Source organism: Lissotriton helveticus, chromosome 11, assembly GCF_964261635.1.
Source record: "Lissotriton helveticus chromosome 11, aLisHel1.1, whole genome shotgun sequence".
Classification (NCBI taxonomy): Eukaryota; Metazoa; Chordata; class Amphibia; order Caudata; family Salamandridae; genus Lissotriton; species Lissotriton helveticus.
In genome coordinates, this window is record NC_136072.1 from 775,466,554 (window position 1) to 775,486,285 (window position 19,732).

General features: G+C 50.6%; 1 protein-coding gene across 1 annotated transcript in view; it reads left to right on the plus strand.

Moving 5' to 3' along the window:
- Positions 1 to 19,499, plus strand: part of GMCL1 (germ cell-less 1, spermatogenesis associated) — a 478,283-nt gene extending 458,784 nt beyond the window's left edge. The window contains exon 14 of the mRNA XM_078666688.1: positions 19,197 to 19,499. Within this exon, the coding sequence (XP_078522814.1) occupies positions 19,197 to 19,325 (129 nt within the window). The 3' untranslated portion in view covers positions 19,326 to 19,499. The remainder of the gene's footprint in view (positions 1 to 19,196) is intronic.
- The last annotated feature ends 233 nt before the right edge of the window (positions 19,500 to 19,732 follow it).

A 19,732-nucleotide genomic window follows, 5' to 3' on the forward strand; every position in this document is an offset into this window, starting at 1 on the left:
TTTTTAAACACAGTAAACACAATTTTAAAAGAGCGTGTGCAAGATGCTCTAGACAGGAGGAAAATACGTTTTTTAAAAAGCGCGATAGGCACAATTTTACTCTTAAGTCTAAACCCTCACATAATATGAGCACTTCCATAATCAGAGTTTTGCGTTATCAGAGCTGTAATATAGAAAATATCGTTATTAAAATGTCCTGTCACTGCATGCCACCAAATTGGACAAGTGGATTTGAATTGTTTCAGGAAGCATCTAGAATTTTGTTGCGTCTTGTTCCGTATATTGTTTTATAAATATTTACAAACTTGAGTTATTTAACGATCTCCAGTTTTTGTTTAACAAATGGAAGATAGTACATAGAATTATTTTAATCAATGCAGAAATACCACAAAAAAGAGAATAGCAGCAGAAATTTAAAGGAACACTTCATTGCCTTAATAAAGTTTGTCACCTGCTAACATGCAACTGGACTGTGATTAAGAATGGGTCACACGGTGCATGGGAGATTGTGTAATTTATACAATTCAGTGCCTGTGTTGCATCTGTTATGTGCTACAGATTACAGGCCCAATGTACGCATTAAACGTAAAAACATCACCTGTAGGTGGACATGATCACTAAAAGAACCAGTTACATTTGAAATAGTTAGTTGTGAGAAAGTGGCATCTTTCTTGCCTTGGTATGCCCCCACTTTTTTCTGAACTGCTGATGTGCTTGACTGAGCCTGCCCTGGGTCCCTGCCAATCAGGTACCCATGGCCTGTGTTCCTTCCCTAAAAAGAAAAGCTATGCTGAAACAAAATACCCAATTGGTAACTCTGGCCACCTGTCAGCCCCCAGTAAAATGGTACCCTAGGTACCCAGGGCATGGTGACCAGGGGAGACCCCTGAGGGCTGCATCACTTATTGTGCCACCCTCAGGGGCCCTGTACCCTGGCACCCACACTCTGCCTTTGCAGGCTGAGTGCCTAAGTACAGAACCAAAACAAGAGTCGACATGGCACACATCCCTTTGTGCCATGCCCACAGACCCCACTACCCTGGCATACTTCAGTCACCCCTCTAGCTGGGTGCCCTATGCCCCTACAGTACCCAGGGCCATTCCTGGGCACTGTAAGTGCAGTGATGCCATTTAAGAGTATATGGTGCTGGAAGGTTGTCATTACGAACTTCACAGCACCATAATGGCTACACTGAAGACTGACAAGTTTGGTACCAAACTTCTCAGCACATTAAACCCGCACTGATGCCAGTGTGGGGTTTAATGTAAAATGCACAAGATGCCCTCCAAAACCCGAACCTACAATCCACCTCTGGGCTGAGTGGCTGGAGAGGCTGCCACACAGTAGACATGTTGCTGGACCCCTGGGTGGAGAACCCCCCGCTATCCTGGGCCTGCAACAATGCACATCCTGGGCGAGGTGATGTGTCTCCCCCCCCAGGATGGACAGGGGGAAGCTTCAAAGGCATACCGCCTCTGAGAGCTTCTCCAGACCATTTGCTGTACCAAACAACTGGCCCCCCACCCGTTCTACCCCCACTCTGGCGGGAAGACTGGCAGGAAAAAGTACATCAGGAAGGAGGGTTTGCCAACCCCACCCCTCAAGTGGAGGAGGCAAGGTGAAGCACGACCCCGGGCTCCGGCCATATTGTAGATGGGGAGCCCTGCCCAATCCCAGCTAGGCTCCTGCCCCCCTCCCACAGGAGAGGAGCAGGCTAGGGGGTGTCCTCACCCCCAGGACAGGGACCCATTGGTCCCTGCCCTTGCCCTACCTGTAACGCCCCTAAATTTAGTATTTAGGAGCTCCCTGAACCTTCGTTCCTCAGATCCCGATATCAAAAGAAGAAAGAAGATCAAGAAGAAAAAGACCCGCCGTGCAGCTGCTAACAGGAAAACAACAACTGACTTGGCCCCAGCCCTACCGGCCTGTTGATCCTGGAACCTGCTCCTGCCTAATCCCGGAGACCTCCGTGGACAGCAATCTTGGGACACCCAGATGACCTGCCTGCCTTGACCCTCTCGAAGATTGGGACTCCCATCAGCAGGGGTTCTGCTGCAACACCCCACCTGGTGCTCACCAGGAAGCTCCGGACCAGCCCACTCTGCACCAGCCGAGCCGGGGCCGGGCCAACCCGAACCAAGGCCACGAGCACGTCCCCCCGGCGACTGGGACCCGAAGTCCAGTGCCCAAAGACCCTCCTCGACGAACCAGCCGACGCCTGCAGACTCAGAGCCAGGGGCCACCCCAACCGCGACCAGCCAAGGGTAAGCTTTTCCGACCCCCAAAGACACCCCTGCACCCGGCGCCCCACGGCCCCCTGTGCCTCCCTTTGGGGTACCTACCTGTGCTTCAAGATCCCAACTTACCTCTCGAAGTGCTGGTTGCCCCTGTAGAGAGTCACCGTCCCCGAACCTGCAGCCTTTGTTCCTCTTTCAAGATCCTCATTGGATAACATTGAGCGGCCAACGGCTCAAAAGCATCCTGCACCCAGCTGCCCGAGTGCCTCTGGCTGTGACCTCTTTGCCCTATCCTACTTCCCCCCTTGCCCGGAGCAAGTGACCAGGAGCCCAGCTCCCAGAGCCGCGTGGCCTGCTAGCCAGCAGCCACCAACCGAAGGCCCCCTTTCCCTCATTGGATAACATTGGGCCTACCTACCTCTGCACCCGGCCGCCCCTGTGCCGCTGGGACTGAACTAACTGTACTCACCTGACCCTGGGGGACCCCTGAGTCTACGCCCAGAACCCTAACTTCACCAACCAAGTACTCACCTGGAAACCGGTAATTCACTTACCTGCCATTGGATAACATTGACCCATTTTGACTCGAAAATTTTCTAAGTGTGAAGTTTTGAAAACTGAAAAAATTCCTATAAAATCCGCCAAAGTCCGAATTCGAAAATACTCACCTGTGATCAGGAGAGAAGCCAGTACTGTACTTTTCATCCCAGTACTGAACCGCAAAAGTAATCCCTAGCGGGTTTACTAGTAACCTGTATTTTCATCATAGGAACCCATTGTCTACTTTTGAAAACTGCAAATATTCTTTAAAAATCCTATGAAATACTGAAACGCAATTACCTACCTGTTTTGAGTTAAGCCCCCAGTGCTGGCCCTAGGAGACTAGTGCTGGGTTACAAAGGTAATGCGATCGTACTTTACCTGTAACCTGAATTTCCTCCCATTGGATAACATTGTCAGAATCATCTTGAAAAGTTTCTAAGTGTGAACTTTTAAAGTAGCTTTATATTCAGGAAAATTCATCACAGTAACTAAAACGTTTTTGCTAATCTGGTTTCAGCTTAGACCCCAGGACTGAATCTAAGATCTAGTCCTGTAACTTCCAAAGTAATCCATAAAGTAATCAACTGTACTTTCCTATGAAAAACCCATTGAGCCCAATGCTAGCGTGTGTTTCAGAACTGTATTGCTGATTAGCTATCCTGTAATTATTGTGTGTACAAACGTATTGCTCCTCTGCAAAGTATTTACATGAGAGTACTCGTACCTTGAAAAGTATATTTTGATAACTGTTGGTTCTAAAAATAAAACAACTATATCTGTGGATATAAAAACAATTGGCCTGGAGTTCAGTCTTTGAGTGTGTGAAACCTTTTGGTAACTGAGTGTGTGCAACAAGTGTTTTACACTGTCCTCTGGTACTGCCTTACTGCTCGACCAAGCTACCACTTTGGAGAGTAAGGTCAGTTCTGACTTTAACCTCTGTTATACCTCCGGGGTTGGTGGATTCTATACACACTGTACTTCCTTCTAGTCTAGTATATATAGAGCCACTTTCTCACATTGGTGGATCAGCGGTGGGATACAAACTTGCATTTGTTGGACTACTTGGTTACCATTTGATCACACGACAGAACTCATAAATTGCCTTTAGAATTCTGAAATTGGTCTTTTCCAAAAATACTAATAGGGCCTTGCTTAAGTCCCATTAGAATTTTGTGAAAATGGTGTCTCCAGGGCGCTAGAGGGCGCGCACAGAATGGCCGCCTAACGGTGAGGCTCCTGTACCCTGGAGCAAACATCCTTCAATAATCCTTGCATACTGGTGTTCGAGCAGCTCCGAAACCCACTCATTCTGCTCCGATACCGATCCTCCCGACTCGGTCCAAGTTTGGTGCAGATCCGAGCAGCGACGCCTGAGCACTGAGACCGGCTGGTTCCCTTCGGAGCTGCTGCAGGAGCTGTTGTGCGCCCGGGTGCGGACCCCTGGGGACAGGACAGACCGGGGATCACCACGAGGTGGTAGGCCTTGCCGGAAGACCTCACCCCGGAATACTGTCTGCCCTGGCTTCCCTGCCTACAGACTTTTTTGCCGGACTCCTCCTAACAGGCTGAGGACTCATAGCTGTGCCCACTGCCTTCTCTCACGGTCCTGGGACTTCTACCATTATTCCCGGGCCAGATCGGAGCTGCCGTGGTTCGGGATCGACTGAGGCTTCTCGCTGCTGGAGGGCGGATCGCGGCGGCCGCTGCAACTTGCCGGCGGTCCCAGCGCGAGGCACCCACAGCTCTCGATCCATATCCCCGGGTGAGTCGCTGAGACGCTGGGCTCTTCAGAAGCGAGTGAACAGGATAAGGTGCCTGGCGCGACGCCATTGGGAGGGACGCCCGCCATTATCTATCGTTGTCTCCCGCTCCGTCACACGCTGCAGGCCCCGGGCCCTTCTGTAATTCCTGGGGAGGACTATACCACATCTGGATCAGATAAGCGGTATTATTATTATTATTATTGTGTGGCTTGTGAATACTGCGGGAATTAGCTGACATCTCCCCCCTATCACCCCATGTTGCTCAGCACGAACATTGCGGTGGGCCTGAACGTGGCGCTTCACGGCTGGGGCTAACATCGCTTGGAGCGCCTGGCGTGTGAACAGCGTGCTGGGCCTAGGCGGCGTCCCATGGACTACCCTACTGGGGCGCGGCGTTGGGAGTGGTTCCCCCTCTGCATAGAACCCTCCCGGTGCCGTTTCGCCTCCTTCGGGGACGGGGGAGACCTCTGGGACCACCGGCATCGTGTGCTACTGAGGATCCGGGGCGCTCCTGGGTGCCCAGTCCACCGGCTAAGTGAGGTTGGGGTTTCTCACAGCTCCTGGCCTGGAGCGCACCGACCGGGCATCGTGCAGTGGCGCGATGGTTCGACAGGACACCCGCCAACAGAAACTATCCTTTGAGGCTGCTAAGAAAGTCCAGAAAACACAGAGTGAGAAACCCGGCGTGGGCGGCGCGGGAGCATCCAGCACTGTTCCCCCCCCCCCCCCCCCTGAGGCCCAGGACATGCAACAAATCCTGCAAGAGATGCGACAAGGGTTCGCCACAGTGGTGGACAAGGTGGACAGACTATCGTCGAGGATGGACGCCCTTGTGCATAAAGTAGACCTGCACGAGGAGCGGATCACAGCCACAGAGCAGCGCATTTCCGAAGTTGATGATGCCGCGGCTTCCCATGCCACCCAACTTGCCTGAATGGATAACTTGCTGCGGGTCATCGCCGCGAAGAACGAGGATTTGGAGGCCCGTAGCAGACGCAACAACATACGCGTCACGGGCATACCGGAGTCCACAGCCACGGGCAGGATGGAACTGTATGTTGAAAAACTTCTTCTGACATCTATCGGAGCCGAGGCCTTCTCATCGCAGTTCATAGTCGAACGAGCGCACAGATCTCTGGGCCCGGTGCCCAAACCGGGCACGCCACCGAGACCCATCATAGCTCGTCTGTTGAACTACCGCGATCGCGATACTGCATTAAGGGCGGCACGCACTCAGCAGTCACTGTCCTACGATGGCATCAACTTCTCCATTTATCCCGATTTTACACCAATGGTCCAGGAACAGAGGCTCAAGTTCATCGAGGTGAAGAAAAAACTTCGTGCTGCTCAACTGGATTATGCCCTATTATATCCTGCTAAGCTCCGGATCACACATCAAGGAAAACAAAGGTTCTTTACCAATCCGCAGCAGGTGGAGGACTACCTAAAAGCGGTCAAGAGAATGCGGAATTGACCACGGGACCGAGGCGCAGCCCATGACGACAACCATCCACACTCGGACGCAGACGCCTGACCTGTCCCTGATGCAGATTTGTCTAGACTACATATGGTACTTTGGGTGTGCTGATAAAGCACCCTCTTCCTATGACGGACATGGCAGGTCATTTGGACAGGGGGCTGCGACCTGCATCCAGTGGTAATGTACTCCAAGGTCCACTGCCCCTCCTCAGTCCCACCCAAGGGAAGCTCTCGCTGCGGGGCTTGAGGGGGGAGCTGTGGTTGTGCGCTTTCTATGCTATTCCCCCTACGGGTACACCCCACATATGGGTTTTGTTTTTCGATTGACACTGAATCTTGAGGGATGGAGGGTGGGTGGATGTTTGGGGCTTCTTTTTGACATGTTGGGGTCGCTGAGGGAGGTAGGAGGGTGGGAAGGGGAGGGAAATGGTGGCTGATGGCATGATTGGGATGCAGTAGTGGGAGGGGGCGGGGTACTGTTGTGGGCGGGGTCTTTCTTTGCGGGGGGGAATACAGTTGTTTGACCTGTGCGATGCCGGGCCTCACCCGAGAGGAGTTGGCTCAGTGAATGAAGACTTGTACGGCTATAATTATGCAATGACCTTAATCTTATGGCGAGGATAGAGCCCAAAGCGCAATTGCACTGTATGTCCTGGAATGTTAGGGGCCTTAACAATGCCAAAAAATGTCGGAATGTGATTGCTTACTTGGAACGCCTCCTGGTTCAGATCGCCATGCTACAGGAAATACACCTGTCGCCATAGACACGCACTACCTTTGCAGGCAAATGGGCTAACACCCGCATTTTTTCGTCTTACTCCACTTATGCGAGAGGGGTAGCTATATTTATTAGACGCAATGTGCCGTTTCAGGTGTGTGGCGAGCTTTCAGATGCGGATGGTCGCTTTGCCATGTTGTGGGGTCGCCTGGGTCGAGACACTATCACTCTAGTAAACTGCTATGCGCCTAATATAGATCAGCCACATTTCTTCACCACATTGTGGGGTAAGATCCTAGATGTGGGGTCCCGACATGTTATCTGGGGAGGTGATTTCAACGTGGCATTGGTACCTCACTTGGATAGGGCAGATGGAATTGCTCACTATAAGCCTCGGTCTAGAGAGGCCCTCCTGGGTGTGATTGCTGAAGGCGATTTGGTAGATGCTTGGCGATGCACACACCCCTACGGAAAGAAGGCACACACTTCACATCTCTGGCGGGCACGTGGGCGCGTTTGGACTACCTATTCTTGTCTAGAGAATTGAGTGCTGGGGTGACTAGAGTAGCTCATTTGCCCAGGACATACTCCGACCACAGCCCAGTCTTCATGCTCATACGGGTGCCTGGTCGGGATAGCCCCCGCCCACATTGGCGGCTACAGCCTGCGGTCCTCCTAGACGCTGTGTTCCGCACCGAACTCGGCGAGGAGATAGCAGCCTTCTTCCCTCGCAAAACAAGGGATCTGTCGACTCTGTCGAAAGTATCTGGGAGGCATTCTAAGTTACGGTCAGGGGCTACTGCATATCGAAAAGCTTCGGAGTGCTACGCGATATACAGCGCACGCTGCGCACCCTAGATCAGGATCTGAAAGACCTAGAGGTTCGTATGGCGTCAGGAGACCGTACTGATGCACATGCGGAATTTAGGGACAAATTGACAAAGTATGAAGAAGAGGCGGCCAGGGAAACTAAATTCAGGGGGAAATACTGGCAGGCGAGAAAATACTGTGAGGGAGATAGGCCTGGTAGGGCCCTGGCACTGTTAACGCGCCCTCCTCGCACTCAAAACACAATTCTCAAAGTTCTGGACACACAGGGCCAACCAGTTAGGGACTCGGATGACATTTTGACAGTTTTCACGTCTCATTATCACGCACTTTACACCACCGCTGCAACCCCAGACATGCCTTTCGATGATTTCCTTGGCGATGTGGCTCTGTGCTGGCTTAGCGACGCGGATAGGGCCTTTCTATCTGCCCCTTTTGAGCTAGATGAAATCAGAGATGCCATCATGTCACTTAAGAATGGCAAAGCGCCAGCCTCGATGGGATACCTGCCGAGTTCTACAAAGCATATATAGACATAATGGCCCCGGTCCTTAAAGAGGTTTTTGAGGAATCGTTAGCTGACGGGATGCTCCCCCGCTCCATGCGCGAGGTCGTCATTACATCACTTCTGAAGCCTGGCAAGAGTCCTAACACTTGTGATTCTTACCGCCCGCTCTCCTTGTTGAACTGCGATGTGAAGGTACTGGCAAAAGTACTGGCTACCCGGCTGTCCCTCCTTATGACCCGAATCGTACTGCCCGACCAATCTGGATTTGTTCCCAATCGATCCACCTCCCATAACCTACGCACGCTCTTCTCCCTAATTCGCACAGTGCACCCCGATATCCCCGTTGCGGCGTTTTTTTTAGACGTAACTAAGGCTTTTGATTCGGTCGAATGGTCATACCTCTTCGCCGTCCTGACCCGCATGGAATTCCCTAAATTGTTCATCTCCTGGGTCCAATTACTGTACATGCAACCATCAGCGAGGGTGCTGGTCAATGGCTGTCTTTCTCCTCCGGTCGGATTCACGAGGGGCACCAGACAAGGCTGCCCGCTTTCCCCGCTCCTTTTTGCGATTGCCGTCGAGCCGTTGGCCTGCAGACTCCGTCAGTTCCACCGAGAGGGCGCTTTTCGTTGTTTTCGGCGACAGATTGATGTGTCACTGTACGCTGATGACATGACGTTATATGTCAAAGACCCGTCGAGCAACCTCAACCCGCTGTTAAGGGAATTCTTTGTCTTCGGAAGGCTTTCCGGTGTATGTATCAACTGGGCTAAGTCGCAATTCTACCCCCTCACGGATGCAGTGACCGACTTCCCGCTCGACTTCCCCTTAGAGTGGTGCAGATCGGACCTCCGCTACCTGGGTATCCAAATCTCTCGTGATAAAGACGAAACATTGCGTCTGAATTACGGAATCGCGATTACGAAACTCACCACATCGGTTGATCGCTGGATCTCCCTCCCCCTGTCCATGGCTGGGAGAGCATCCCTTATCAAAATGGTGGTGCTACCCCGTTTCTTGTACCTTTTTCTTAATATTCCTTACCACCCGGGTGCGTTTTTCTTTAAGACATTGAAAGCTGAACTGTGCCAGCTACTCTGGGGGGGGTAAACAGCCCAGACTACTGTGGTCATTGCTGACTCAACCGTATGAAAAAGGGGGCTTTGACATTCCTGATTTTGAGACTTATTATATATGCGCCCAGGCGCACTATGCATACTACTGGATGGTCCCCACACCCTACATGCCCCAACTGGCGGTCGAGGATTGGATCGCGAACCCCATCCCACTAAATGGGCTTATACATTGCCCAGTGTTGTCCATAGAAACGCCGTTCACCACTGTCACGTGCACCATAGATGCTTGCCGTCGAATGGCGAGGTTACTAGGATGCATCTTCCCATATTCCCCTCGGATGCCATTGACGTACCATCCCAAACTGGTGCTCTTCCAGGAGCGCGGTTTCCAATCACCCTGTCAGCGTTTGCGGGTCGCATGCTGGGGTGACCTCTTCACCGATGGGCAGATCAACTCTGCAGACCTTTTCTTCAAATCCCACGCGCCTACCCCACTCGACTCTTTCTATTATATGCGACTGCGTCAGGGGTTGAGGGAGATTCTCCCTGACTTTCCCAATGAACCTGAGAGTTTGCAACCTCTGCACTTCATGCTGAGCTCGCAAGATGGCTCGCATCTGGTATCGGGCATGTATCGCCTCGTCAGAACGTCCAGCCCTGGTCTGGCGAACCCAGCCCGCTCACACTGGGCTACTGACCTGGCAGCAGAGATTACTGATGATCAATGGCTCTACTGCTGCGATCTCACGGCTAGGATATCCGCCAGCTGTCGACTCAAGATAATCCACTACAAGTTCTTACAACGGCTGTACTACACCCCGGTAAGGAAATTCAGGTTACTCCTGTCCAGTGATGATAGATGCGAACGCTGTCGCGCGGAACACGCTGGATTCTTACACCCCGGAAGCTTGTTTCCTTCCCAGTGTAAGAATTGGCTTTTGTAGTTTGGTTTGCCCTGTTCCCATCATGCACTGGGACAGGAACAGACTAATTTGCATACAGCCAGGTTCTGAAACTGGGATGGTGCAATGAGTTAAAAAACGGTGTTGGATCTAGCCCTGATCTTTTGACTGGGTGAGAGTATTCTGCTTTATTCAGAGACTCTGTCCCTCACCACCCCTTGTTGTAAATATTTTTGTCCACCCTAAGCGTGGAAGGGTATACTCAGACATGAGTCCCTTACTCATTGCACCATCAGGATTCAAGCAAGCCGGGCCGAAGACGGCTGTAATGCCAGAAACCGGTCCCCGGAAGCTTGTTTCCTTCCCAGTGTAAGAATTGGCTTTTGTAGTTTGGTTTGCCCTGTTCCCATCATGCACTGGGACAGGAACAGACTAATTTGCATACAGCCAGGTTCTGAAACTGGGATGGTGCAATGAGTTAAAAAACGGTGTTGGATCTAGCCCTGATCTTTTGACTGGGTGAGAGTATTCTGCTTTATTCAGAGACTCTGTCCCTCACCACCCCTTGTTGTAAATATTTTTGTCCACCCTAAGCGTGGAAGGGTATACTCAGACATGAGTCCCTTACTCATTGCACCATCAGGATTCAAGCAAGCCGGGCCGAAGACGGCTGTAATGCCAGAAACCGGTCCCCGGAAGCTTGTTTCCTTCCCAGTGTAAGAATTGGCTTTTGTAGTTTGGTTTGCCCTGTTCCCATCATGCACTGGGACAGGAACAGACCAATTTGCATACAGCCAGGTTCTGAAACTGGGATGGTGCAATGAGTTAAAAAACGGTGTTGGATCTAGCCCTGATCTTTTGACTGGGTGAGAGTATTCTGCTTTATTCAGAGACTCTGTCCCTCACCACCCCTTGTTGTAAATATTTTTGTCCACCCTAAGCGTGGAAGGGTATACTCAGACATGAGTCCCTTACTCATTGCACCATCAGGATTCAAGCAAGCCGGGCCGAAGACGGCTGTAATGCCAGAAACCGGTCCCCGGAAGCTTGTTTCCTTCCCAGTGTAAGAATTGGCTTTTGTAGTTTGGTTTGCCCTGTTCCCATCATGCACTGGGACAGGAACAGACCAATTTGCATACAGCCAGGTTCTGAAACTGGGATGGTGCAATGAGTTAAAAAACGGTGTTGGATCTAGCCCTGATCTTTTGACTGGGTGAGAGTATTCTGCTTTATTCAGAGACTCTGTCCCTCACCACCCCTTGTTGTAAATATTTTTGTCCACCCTAAGCGTGGAAGGGTATACTCAGACATGAGTCCCTTACTCATTGCACCATCAGGATTCAAGCAAGCCGGGCCGAAGACGGCTGTAATGCCAGAAACCGGTCCCCGGAAGCTTGTTTCCTTCCCAGTGTAAGAATTGGCTTTTGTAGTTTGGTTTGCCCTGTTCCCATCATGCACTGGGACAGGAACAGACTAATTTGCATACAGCCAGGTTCTGAAACTGGGATGGTGCAATGAGTTAAAAAACGGTGTTGGATCTAGCCCTGATCTTTTGACTGGGTGAGAGTATTCTGCTTTATTCAGAGACTCTGTCCCTCACCACCCCTTGTTGTAAATATTTTTGTCCACCCTAAGCGTGGAAGGGTATACTCAGACATGAGTCCCTTACTCATTGCACCATCAGGATTCAAGCAAGCCGGGCCGAAGACAGCTGTAATGCCAGAAACCGGTCCCCGGAAGCTTGTTTCCTTCCCAGTGTAAGAATTGGCTTTTGTAGTTTGGTTTGCCCTGTTCCCATCATGCACTGGGACAGGAACAGACTAATTTGCATACAGCCAGGTTCTGAAACTGGGATGGTGCAATGAGTTAAAAAACGGTGTTGGATCTAGCCCTGATCTTTTGACTGGGTGAGAGTATTCTGCTTTATTCAGAGACTCTGTCCCTCACCACCCCTTGTTGTAAATATGGATTCTTACACCTGTCCTGGGAATGCCCCCAGGTCTATGCCTACTGGCAACGAGTGCATGTTGCCCTCGAGTCCATGACCGGGGTTTCGATAAGCCTAGACGCTTTGCTGATGCTACTGTGGCATACACCACACATCCCTAAGTCCTTTAGGAAACTCCTTGACATTGCACTGCTTCTTGCAAAACGCCGCGTAGCTTGTAGATGGGGTCGTGGCAGGGCCCCTAAGTTTAAGGACTGGCTCACGGATATGACCCATTGTCAGGAACAATCTGGTATTTTTGCTAAGACACTCCCGATCTCCAGTAGACCTAAAGACATCTGGGGTCCCCTAGTCACATATCTGTTAGCCCAAGGAGCAGACGATAACGTCCCGATTGGCGAGGAGGCACGAAATGGTGACGGTATATAGCTGTGCCTCGCTTGATCCAACACATGTACACTACTGCCAGTGGATACCACTACCGACCCTAACCTCTTTGTGTAAATGTATAATTGAATTCCGCACATTCAACGTTTTTAGAACATTTCTCATTGCATGGTGGCCTAGCCGCCAACTAACTGTTTACCTACGAAACATGCTGTCTTGTGTTACCCCTGTAATGTACTATGATTGCTGACTAATGTTTTTATTTGCCATGCATCGCGCCTGAACTATTGCTCTCCCATTGCCGTGTCTTATTGCTATTTACACATGCATTGCCTAAACTGTATGCCACTGGTGTTAAAGCTCTGTATCGCACTGTCAAACTTTTTCTATGTTCTCTGTTGAAAATGCAAAAATAAAGTTAAAAAAAAAAAAGAATTTTGTGAAAATAAAAGTCACTACAAGCTAGGGTAGAGGGTTAGAACTATCAGGTTAGAATGTCTCAACAGAACTCAGCTGTTAGTGAAGATAATACCAACATGGTGGAGGAACTCGACCTCACACCTTACTTGCACCTGGACTTCAAGGAATTGAAGGCCCTATGCAAAGTAAAGAAAATAACTGTAGGTCTGCATCCAACCAAACAAAAGCTCCAAGAGCTCCTGGCTGAGTATGCAAAAGACCACCCCTCTGAGCAGGGTGACACCCAGCCAGAGGAAGAAGGAGTGGATGAGGGGGATGACACTGATAATCCCCCCATCATTCCTAGGGAGGAGGGGGTCCCCGTACCTCTGACTCCAAGAATAAGCCTCTGGGAGCCTAGGAACCACACAGGTGGACCAGTCCCCAGGAAACCCATTGGGGAAATCCCCAGTGAAGAGGACAACTTCCTAGCAAAGTTGGCCAAGAGATTAGACCGAGAGACCAGGCTCCTGGCTCTAGAAAAAGAAAGAAAAGAGATGGGCCTAGCCCACATCTCTGGTGGCAGCAATACCAATAACAAGGATAGAGAGCAATCTTATGATCCTAAAACCCCCAAAGGGATTGTCCCTAAATTTGAGGAAGGTGATGACATCACCAAGTGGTTCACAGCCTTTGAGAGGGCTTGTGATATCAGACAGCTGAAGAAACCTCTCTGGGGGGGGGCACTCCTGTGGGGACTGTTCTCTGGTAACTGCAGAGACAAACTTCTGACTCTCTCTGGACCAGATGTAGGGTCCTATGATCTCATGAAGAAGACTCTGATTGAGGGATTTGGACTCACCACTGAGGAGTACAGAATTAGGTTCAGGGGGCTCACAAAACCCAGACCCTATCCTGGATAGATTTTGAAGACTACTCAGTAAAGACACTGGATGGTTGGTTAACTGGACACAATGTGCATGACTTTACTGGACTGTATACTTTGTTTATGAAGGAACACATTTTGAGTAATTGCACAAATGAAAAGTTACATCAGCATTTGGTAGACCTAGGTCTAATTTCTCCCCAAGAATTGGGAAAGAAGGCAGACCACTGGGTCAAGACTAGGGTGACAAGGACAGCCACTGGGGGTGACCAAAAGAAGGTGGTCACAAAACACCCCCAGGGGAAAGGTGATGAGAATCCCCAAGATAAAAAGTCTGAGCCTTCCAAAGGGCCCCAAAAACCTGGTCAGGTGGGTGGATCCCAATCTACTCCCTATGTGCCTCAGCCCTATAGGGGAAGAAACTTTGTTCCCAACAAGGCCTATGGTAACAACTGTAAGAAGTTGGGACATTTAACTGTAGACAAAAACTGCCCCTACAACAAAGCCCCTAAGGCACCCATTCCAGCGACTCCAGGGACAGTAAATCTACAGATGGGATCAGAGGAGTGCCCAGAGCAAATCTGGGAATACACTCAAGCTAGTCTAGTCTGCTTGGGGAATATGGAGGTTGCCAGTGTGGCTGGGTGGCCAACCAACTGTAACAAATTAATGCAATACCCTTCCTTCAATGGAACTAGAGTAGAAGCCCTGAGGGATACAGGTGCCAGCATCACTATGGTAAGGGAAAAGCTAGTGTCCCCAGAGCAACACCTGATTGGGAAAACTTACCCAGTCACCAATGCTGACAGCATTACCAACCAACGCCCCCTAGCTATGGTAACATTAGGATGGGGGGAGGATACTGGCCTGAAACTGGTAGTGGTCTCACCACAATTGCCAGCTGACTGTCTGCTTGGAAATGACCTGGAGACCTCAGCCTGGGCTGAAGTTGAGCAAGTAACCCATGCAGCCATGCTGGGAATCCCTAGACTGGTGTGTGTCCAAACCAGAGCACAGAGCAAAAAGAAAGGTGAACACGTGAGGTTGGAGCCTGAAAGTATGGCCCAACCAACCAAGAGAAAAAGCAAGGAGACTGGGAAACCAGCTTCTACACAGCCAGCCTCTCAGGACCCCTCTCCCCAAGGAGAGGACTTGGAAACCCTGGAGGGAACTGAGCCTATGGAGCTTGAGCCTTACCAGGCTGGACCCCTGGGCCCAGGGGGAACCACTAGGGAAGAACTGTGCCAGGGTCAGCGAGACTGCCCCACTCTTGAAAGCCTGAGGCAGAAAGCAGCTGCAGAATCCAAGGGAGATGTCAGTGGTACCCACAGAGCTTATTGGGAAGATGGATTACTGTATGCTGAGGCAAGAAACCCTGATTCTGGAGCTACCAGGAGAGTGGTAGTGTCACAGAAGTACAGGGAGTTCTTCCTAACTTTAGCTCATGACATCCCCCTAGCTGGATACCTGGGGCAAACCAAAACGTGGGAAAGGTTGGTTAGCCACCTTTACTGGCCCCAGATGAACCAAAAAGTGATGGAGTTTGTGGGCTCCTGTGTTACCTGTCAGGCCAGTGGCAAGCCAGAACCTCCCACAGCCTCAGGGAACAAATTAATTCTAGTAGTAGTGGACCATGCTACTAGGTACTCTGAAGCAATTCCCCTAAGGGTCACTACAGCTCCTGCAGTAGCCAAGGCCCTCCTAGGTGACTTCACCAGGGTAGGGTTTCCTAAGGAGGTGGTTTCAGACAGAGGTACCAACTTCATGTCTGCTTACCTGAAACACATGTGGAAGGAGTGTGGGGTGCAGTACAAGTTCACTACCCCATACCACCCACAAACCAATGGTCTTGTAGAAAGATTCAATAAGACACTGAAAGGTATGATCATGGGGCTCCCTGAAAAACTGAAAAGGAGATGGGATGTCCTGATGCCATGCCTGCTTTTCGCTTTTAGGGAAGTGCCACAGAAGGGAGTGGGGTTTTCACCCTTTGAACTTCTGTTTGGTCATCATGTAAGGGGACCACTTTGTCTTGTAAAGGAGGGTTGGGAGAGGCCTCTCCAAGAACCCAAACAGGACATTGTGGAGTATGTGCTTGGCCTAAGTTCCAGAATGGCTGAGTACATGGATAAGGCATCCAAAAATCTTGAGACCAGCCAGGAGCTGCAGAAGCACTGGTATGACCAAAAAGCTGCCATGGTTGAGTTTCAACCTGGGCAACAGGTGTGGGGTTTGGAGCCAATGGCACCAAGGGCTCTCCAAGACAGATAGAGTGGCCCTTACCCTATCCTGGAGAAAAAGAGTGAGGTCACTTACTTAGTGGACCTGGGCACCAGCAGGATACCCAAAAGGGTTATCCATGTGAACCGCCTCAAACTCTACAATGACAGGGCTGACCTCACCATGCTGATGGTGACTGATGAGGAACAGGAAGCAGAGAGTGAACCTCTCCCTGATCTCCTCTCTGCCAGCCCAAAAGATGGGTCAGCAGATGGAGTAGTCTTTTCAGACACCCTCATTCCCCAACAGCAGGCTGACTGCAAGTAAGTCTTGTAGCAGTTTGCTAGCATCTTTTCCTTGACCCCTGGTCTGACCAGCTGGTGTACCCATGATGTGGACACTGGTGAGAGTAACCCTGTCAAAAACAAAATCTATCGACAATCAGACCAAGTCAATGAAAGCATCAAAGCCGAAGTCAGCAAGATGCTGGAGCTAGGGGTGATTGAACCCTCTGAGAGCCCCTGGGCTAGCCCAGTGGTTCTAGTCCCCAAACCTCATCAACAGGGTGGAAAAAGAGAGCTGAGGTTTTGTGTGGACTATAGAGGGCTCAACTCTGTCACCAAGACAGATGCTCACCCCATTCCAAGAGCAGATGAGTTGATAGAAAAACTAGGGGCAGCCAAATTCCTAAGCACCTTTGACTTGACTGCAGGGTACTGGCAAATTGGCATGGCCCCAGGAGCCAAAGAGAAAACAGCATTCTCCACGCCTGATGGGCACTATCAGTTTACTGTGATGCCTTTTGGGTTAAAGAATGCCCCTGCCACCTTCCAGAGGTTGGTGAACTAAGTCCTGACTGGGTTGGAATCCTTCAGGGCAGCCTATCTGGATGATATTGCTGTGTTTAGCTCCACCTAACAGGATCACCTCATCTACCTTGGGATGGTTCTACAAGCCCTGCAATCTGCAGGACTGACTATCAAGGCATCCAAATGCCAGATAGGACAGGGCACTGTGGTGTACCCGGGCCACCTTGTTGGTGGAGGCCAGGTCCAACCCTTACAGCCCAAGATCCAGCGCATCCTGGATTGGGCAGCTCCAACCACCCAGACTCAAGTCAGGGCATTCCTTGGCTTGACTGGATATTACAGGAAGTTTGTGAAAGGATATGGGTCTATTGTGACTCCCCTCACAGAACTCACCTCCAATAAAATGCCCAAGAAAGTGAACTGGACTGTTAGCTGCCAAAAGGCTTTTGACACCCTGAAAGAAGCAATGTGCTCTGCACACATTCTAAAACCCCCAGACCAATCCAAGCAGTTCATAGTGCAGATTGATGCCTCAGAACTGGGGATAGGAGCAGTCCTCTCCCAGATCAATGAGGAAGGCCAAGACCAACCTTTTGCTTTTATAAGCAGGAGGCTACTCCCCAGAGAGCAGCGTTGGAGTGCCATTGAGAGGGAGGGCCTTTGCTGTGGTTTGGTCCCTGAAGAAGTTGAGGACCTACCTGTTTGGGACTCACTTCCTGGTTCAAACTGACCACAGACCTCTCAGATGGCTAATGCAGATGAAAAGGGAAATCCAAAACTACTGAGATGGTCTATCTCAATACAGGGTATGGACTTTGAAGTGGAACACCGACCAGGGACTGCCCATTCCAATGCAGATGGACTTTCCAGGTTCTTCCACTTAGACAATGAAGACTCCCCAGGGCGAGGTTAGTCTCATCCCCTTTCGTTTGGGGGGGCAGGGGGAGGGGCAGGAGGGGGGGGGGGGTGAGAAAGTGGCATCTTTATAGCCTTGGTATACCCCCACTTTTTTCTGAACTGCTGATGTGCTTGACTGAGTGTGCCCTGGGTCCCTGCCAATCAGGTACCCAGGGCCTGTGTTCCTTCCCTAAAAAGAAAAGCTATGCTGAAACAAAATACCCAATTGGCACCTCTGGCCACCTGTCAGCTCCCAGTAAAATGGTACCCTAGGTATCCAGGGCATGGTGACCAGAGGAGACCCCTGAGGGCTGCAGCACTTAGTGTGCCACCGTCGGGGCCCTGTACCCTTGCACCGACACCCTGCCTTTGCAGGCTGAGTGCCTAAGTACAGAACTAAAACAAGAGTCGACATGGCACACATCCCCGTGTGCCATGCCAATAGACCCCACTCCCCTGGCATACTTCAGTCACCCCTCTAGCTGGGTGCCCTATGCCAGATGTGAGGGCACAAGGGCATGAGCCCTGTGTCCCTACAGTACCCAGGGCCATTCCTGGGCACTGTAAGTGCAGAGATGCCATTTAAGAGTATATGGTGTTGGGAGGCTGTCATTACGAACTCCACAGCACCATAATGGCTACACTGAATGAAGACTGACAAGTTTGGTACCAAACTTCTCAGCACATTAAACCCGCACTGATGCCAGTGTGGGATTTAATGTAAAATGCACGAGAGGGCATCTTAGAGATGCCCTCCAAAACCCGAACCTACAATCCACGTCTGGGCTGAGTGGCTGCAGAGGCTGTCACACAGCAGACATGTTGCTGGACCCCTGGGTGGAGAGCCCCCCGGTCTCCTGGGCCTGCAACAATGCACATCCTGGGCGAGGTGATGTGTCTCCTCCTCCAGGATGGACAGGGGGAAGCTTCAAAGGCATACCGCCTCTGAGACCTTCTCCAGACCATTTGCTGTACCCAGCAACTGCCCCCACCCAATCTAACCCCACTCTGGCGGGAAGACTGGCGGGAAAAATGATGTCAGAAGGAGGGTGTGCCAACCTTTGCCAACCCCATCCCTCAGGTGGAGGAGGCGAGGTGAAGCACGACCCTGGGCTCCGGCCATCTTGTAGATGGGGAGCCCTGCCCAATCCCAGCTAGGCTCCAAAATGAGGAGCAACAAGAGCTGTGGCAGCAGTAAGGGTATAAAGGGGCTATATCACAGGTTGAGAAGAACTGACTAAACATTGTACATAAAAATAAGGAAAGCACAGACAGCAAGAGCTTGATCGTAATTTCCAAAGCTTGACAAGAACTGTGTTGGAAAGATCAGAGCCCAGAAAGATGCAGTCAAATTTATTTAACTCCTGATGTTACCGATACTTCACTAGTTGCACCTGCAACTCACCCAGAGTGTAATTTTGCATTGATTAATCTTTCATAGCTCAGTAACCACTATCCCTGCTGTGTTCATTGTGGGACACACTTTGATGTTTTGTCGCTCAGCTGCTGGGTGATCGCCTGGATCTGCCAGGTTGTATTCTGTATAATTGTTTGGCAGCCAAACAACTCTTCTGTTTATTTCTGTTTCACAGGAGCAGATGGTGATGAACCTGGACAGGCGGGTGCTGATCTTCCCACTCTACATATGCTGCAACTTCCTATACACTTCACCTGAGCTCAGACCAGAGGGCGAGAGTCTACCAGAGACCCTGGACAGCTGAGGAAGACCTCGGAGGGCATTCCTTGGTGCCTGCAGGCCTCTCAAAGGAGGACCAGGCCAATAAGAAAAAAAATGAAAACCCTGTGGCCTTATTTAGCCGCATGACTGTTATTTCCTCGCAATATATCCAAAAACATATAGGAGAGACTGAAGTAAAGTCACTGTGAACTCAAAATATTGCCCTGGTATTTCCTTGGTCAGTGCAACTTTATAATCACCAGGGCGCATGCAGAGGACATTTGACAAGACATTTGGGGAAGAGTCTTGAGTTACATATCTTTTTCTACAAGTACTCGTTTCTTAATCCCAGTACATTGTGGCCTGAGATATTATGCAATCCGAAGGCCAGTCTTGCAGGATTTTTAGTCTTCCAGTCTGAAAGCTTGCACCATGATATGATCTTGTGAA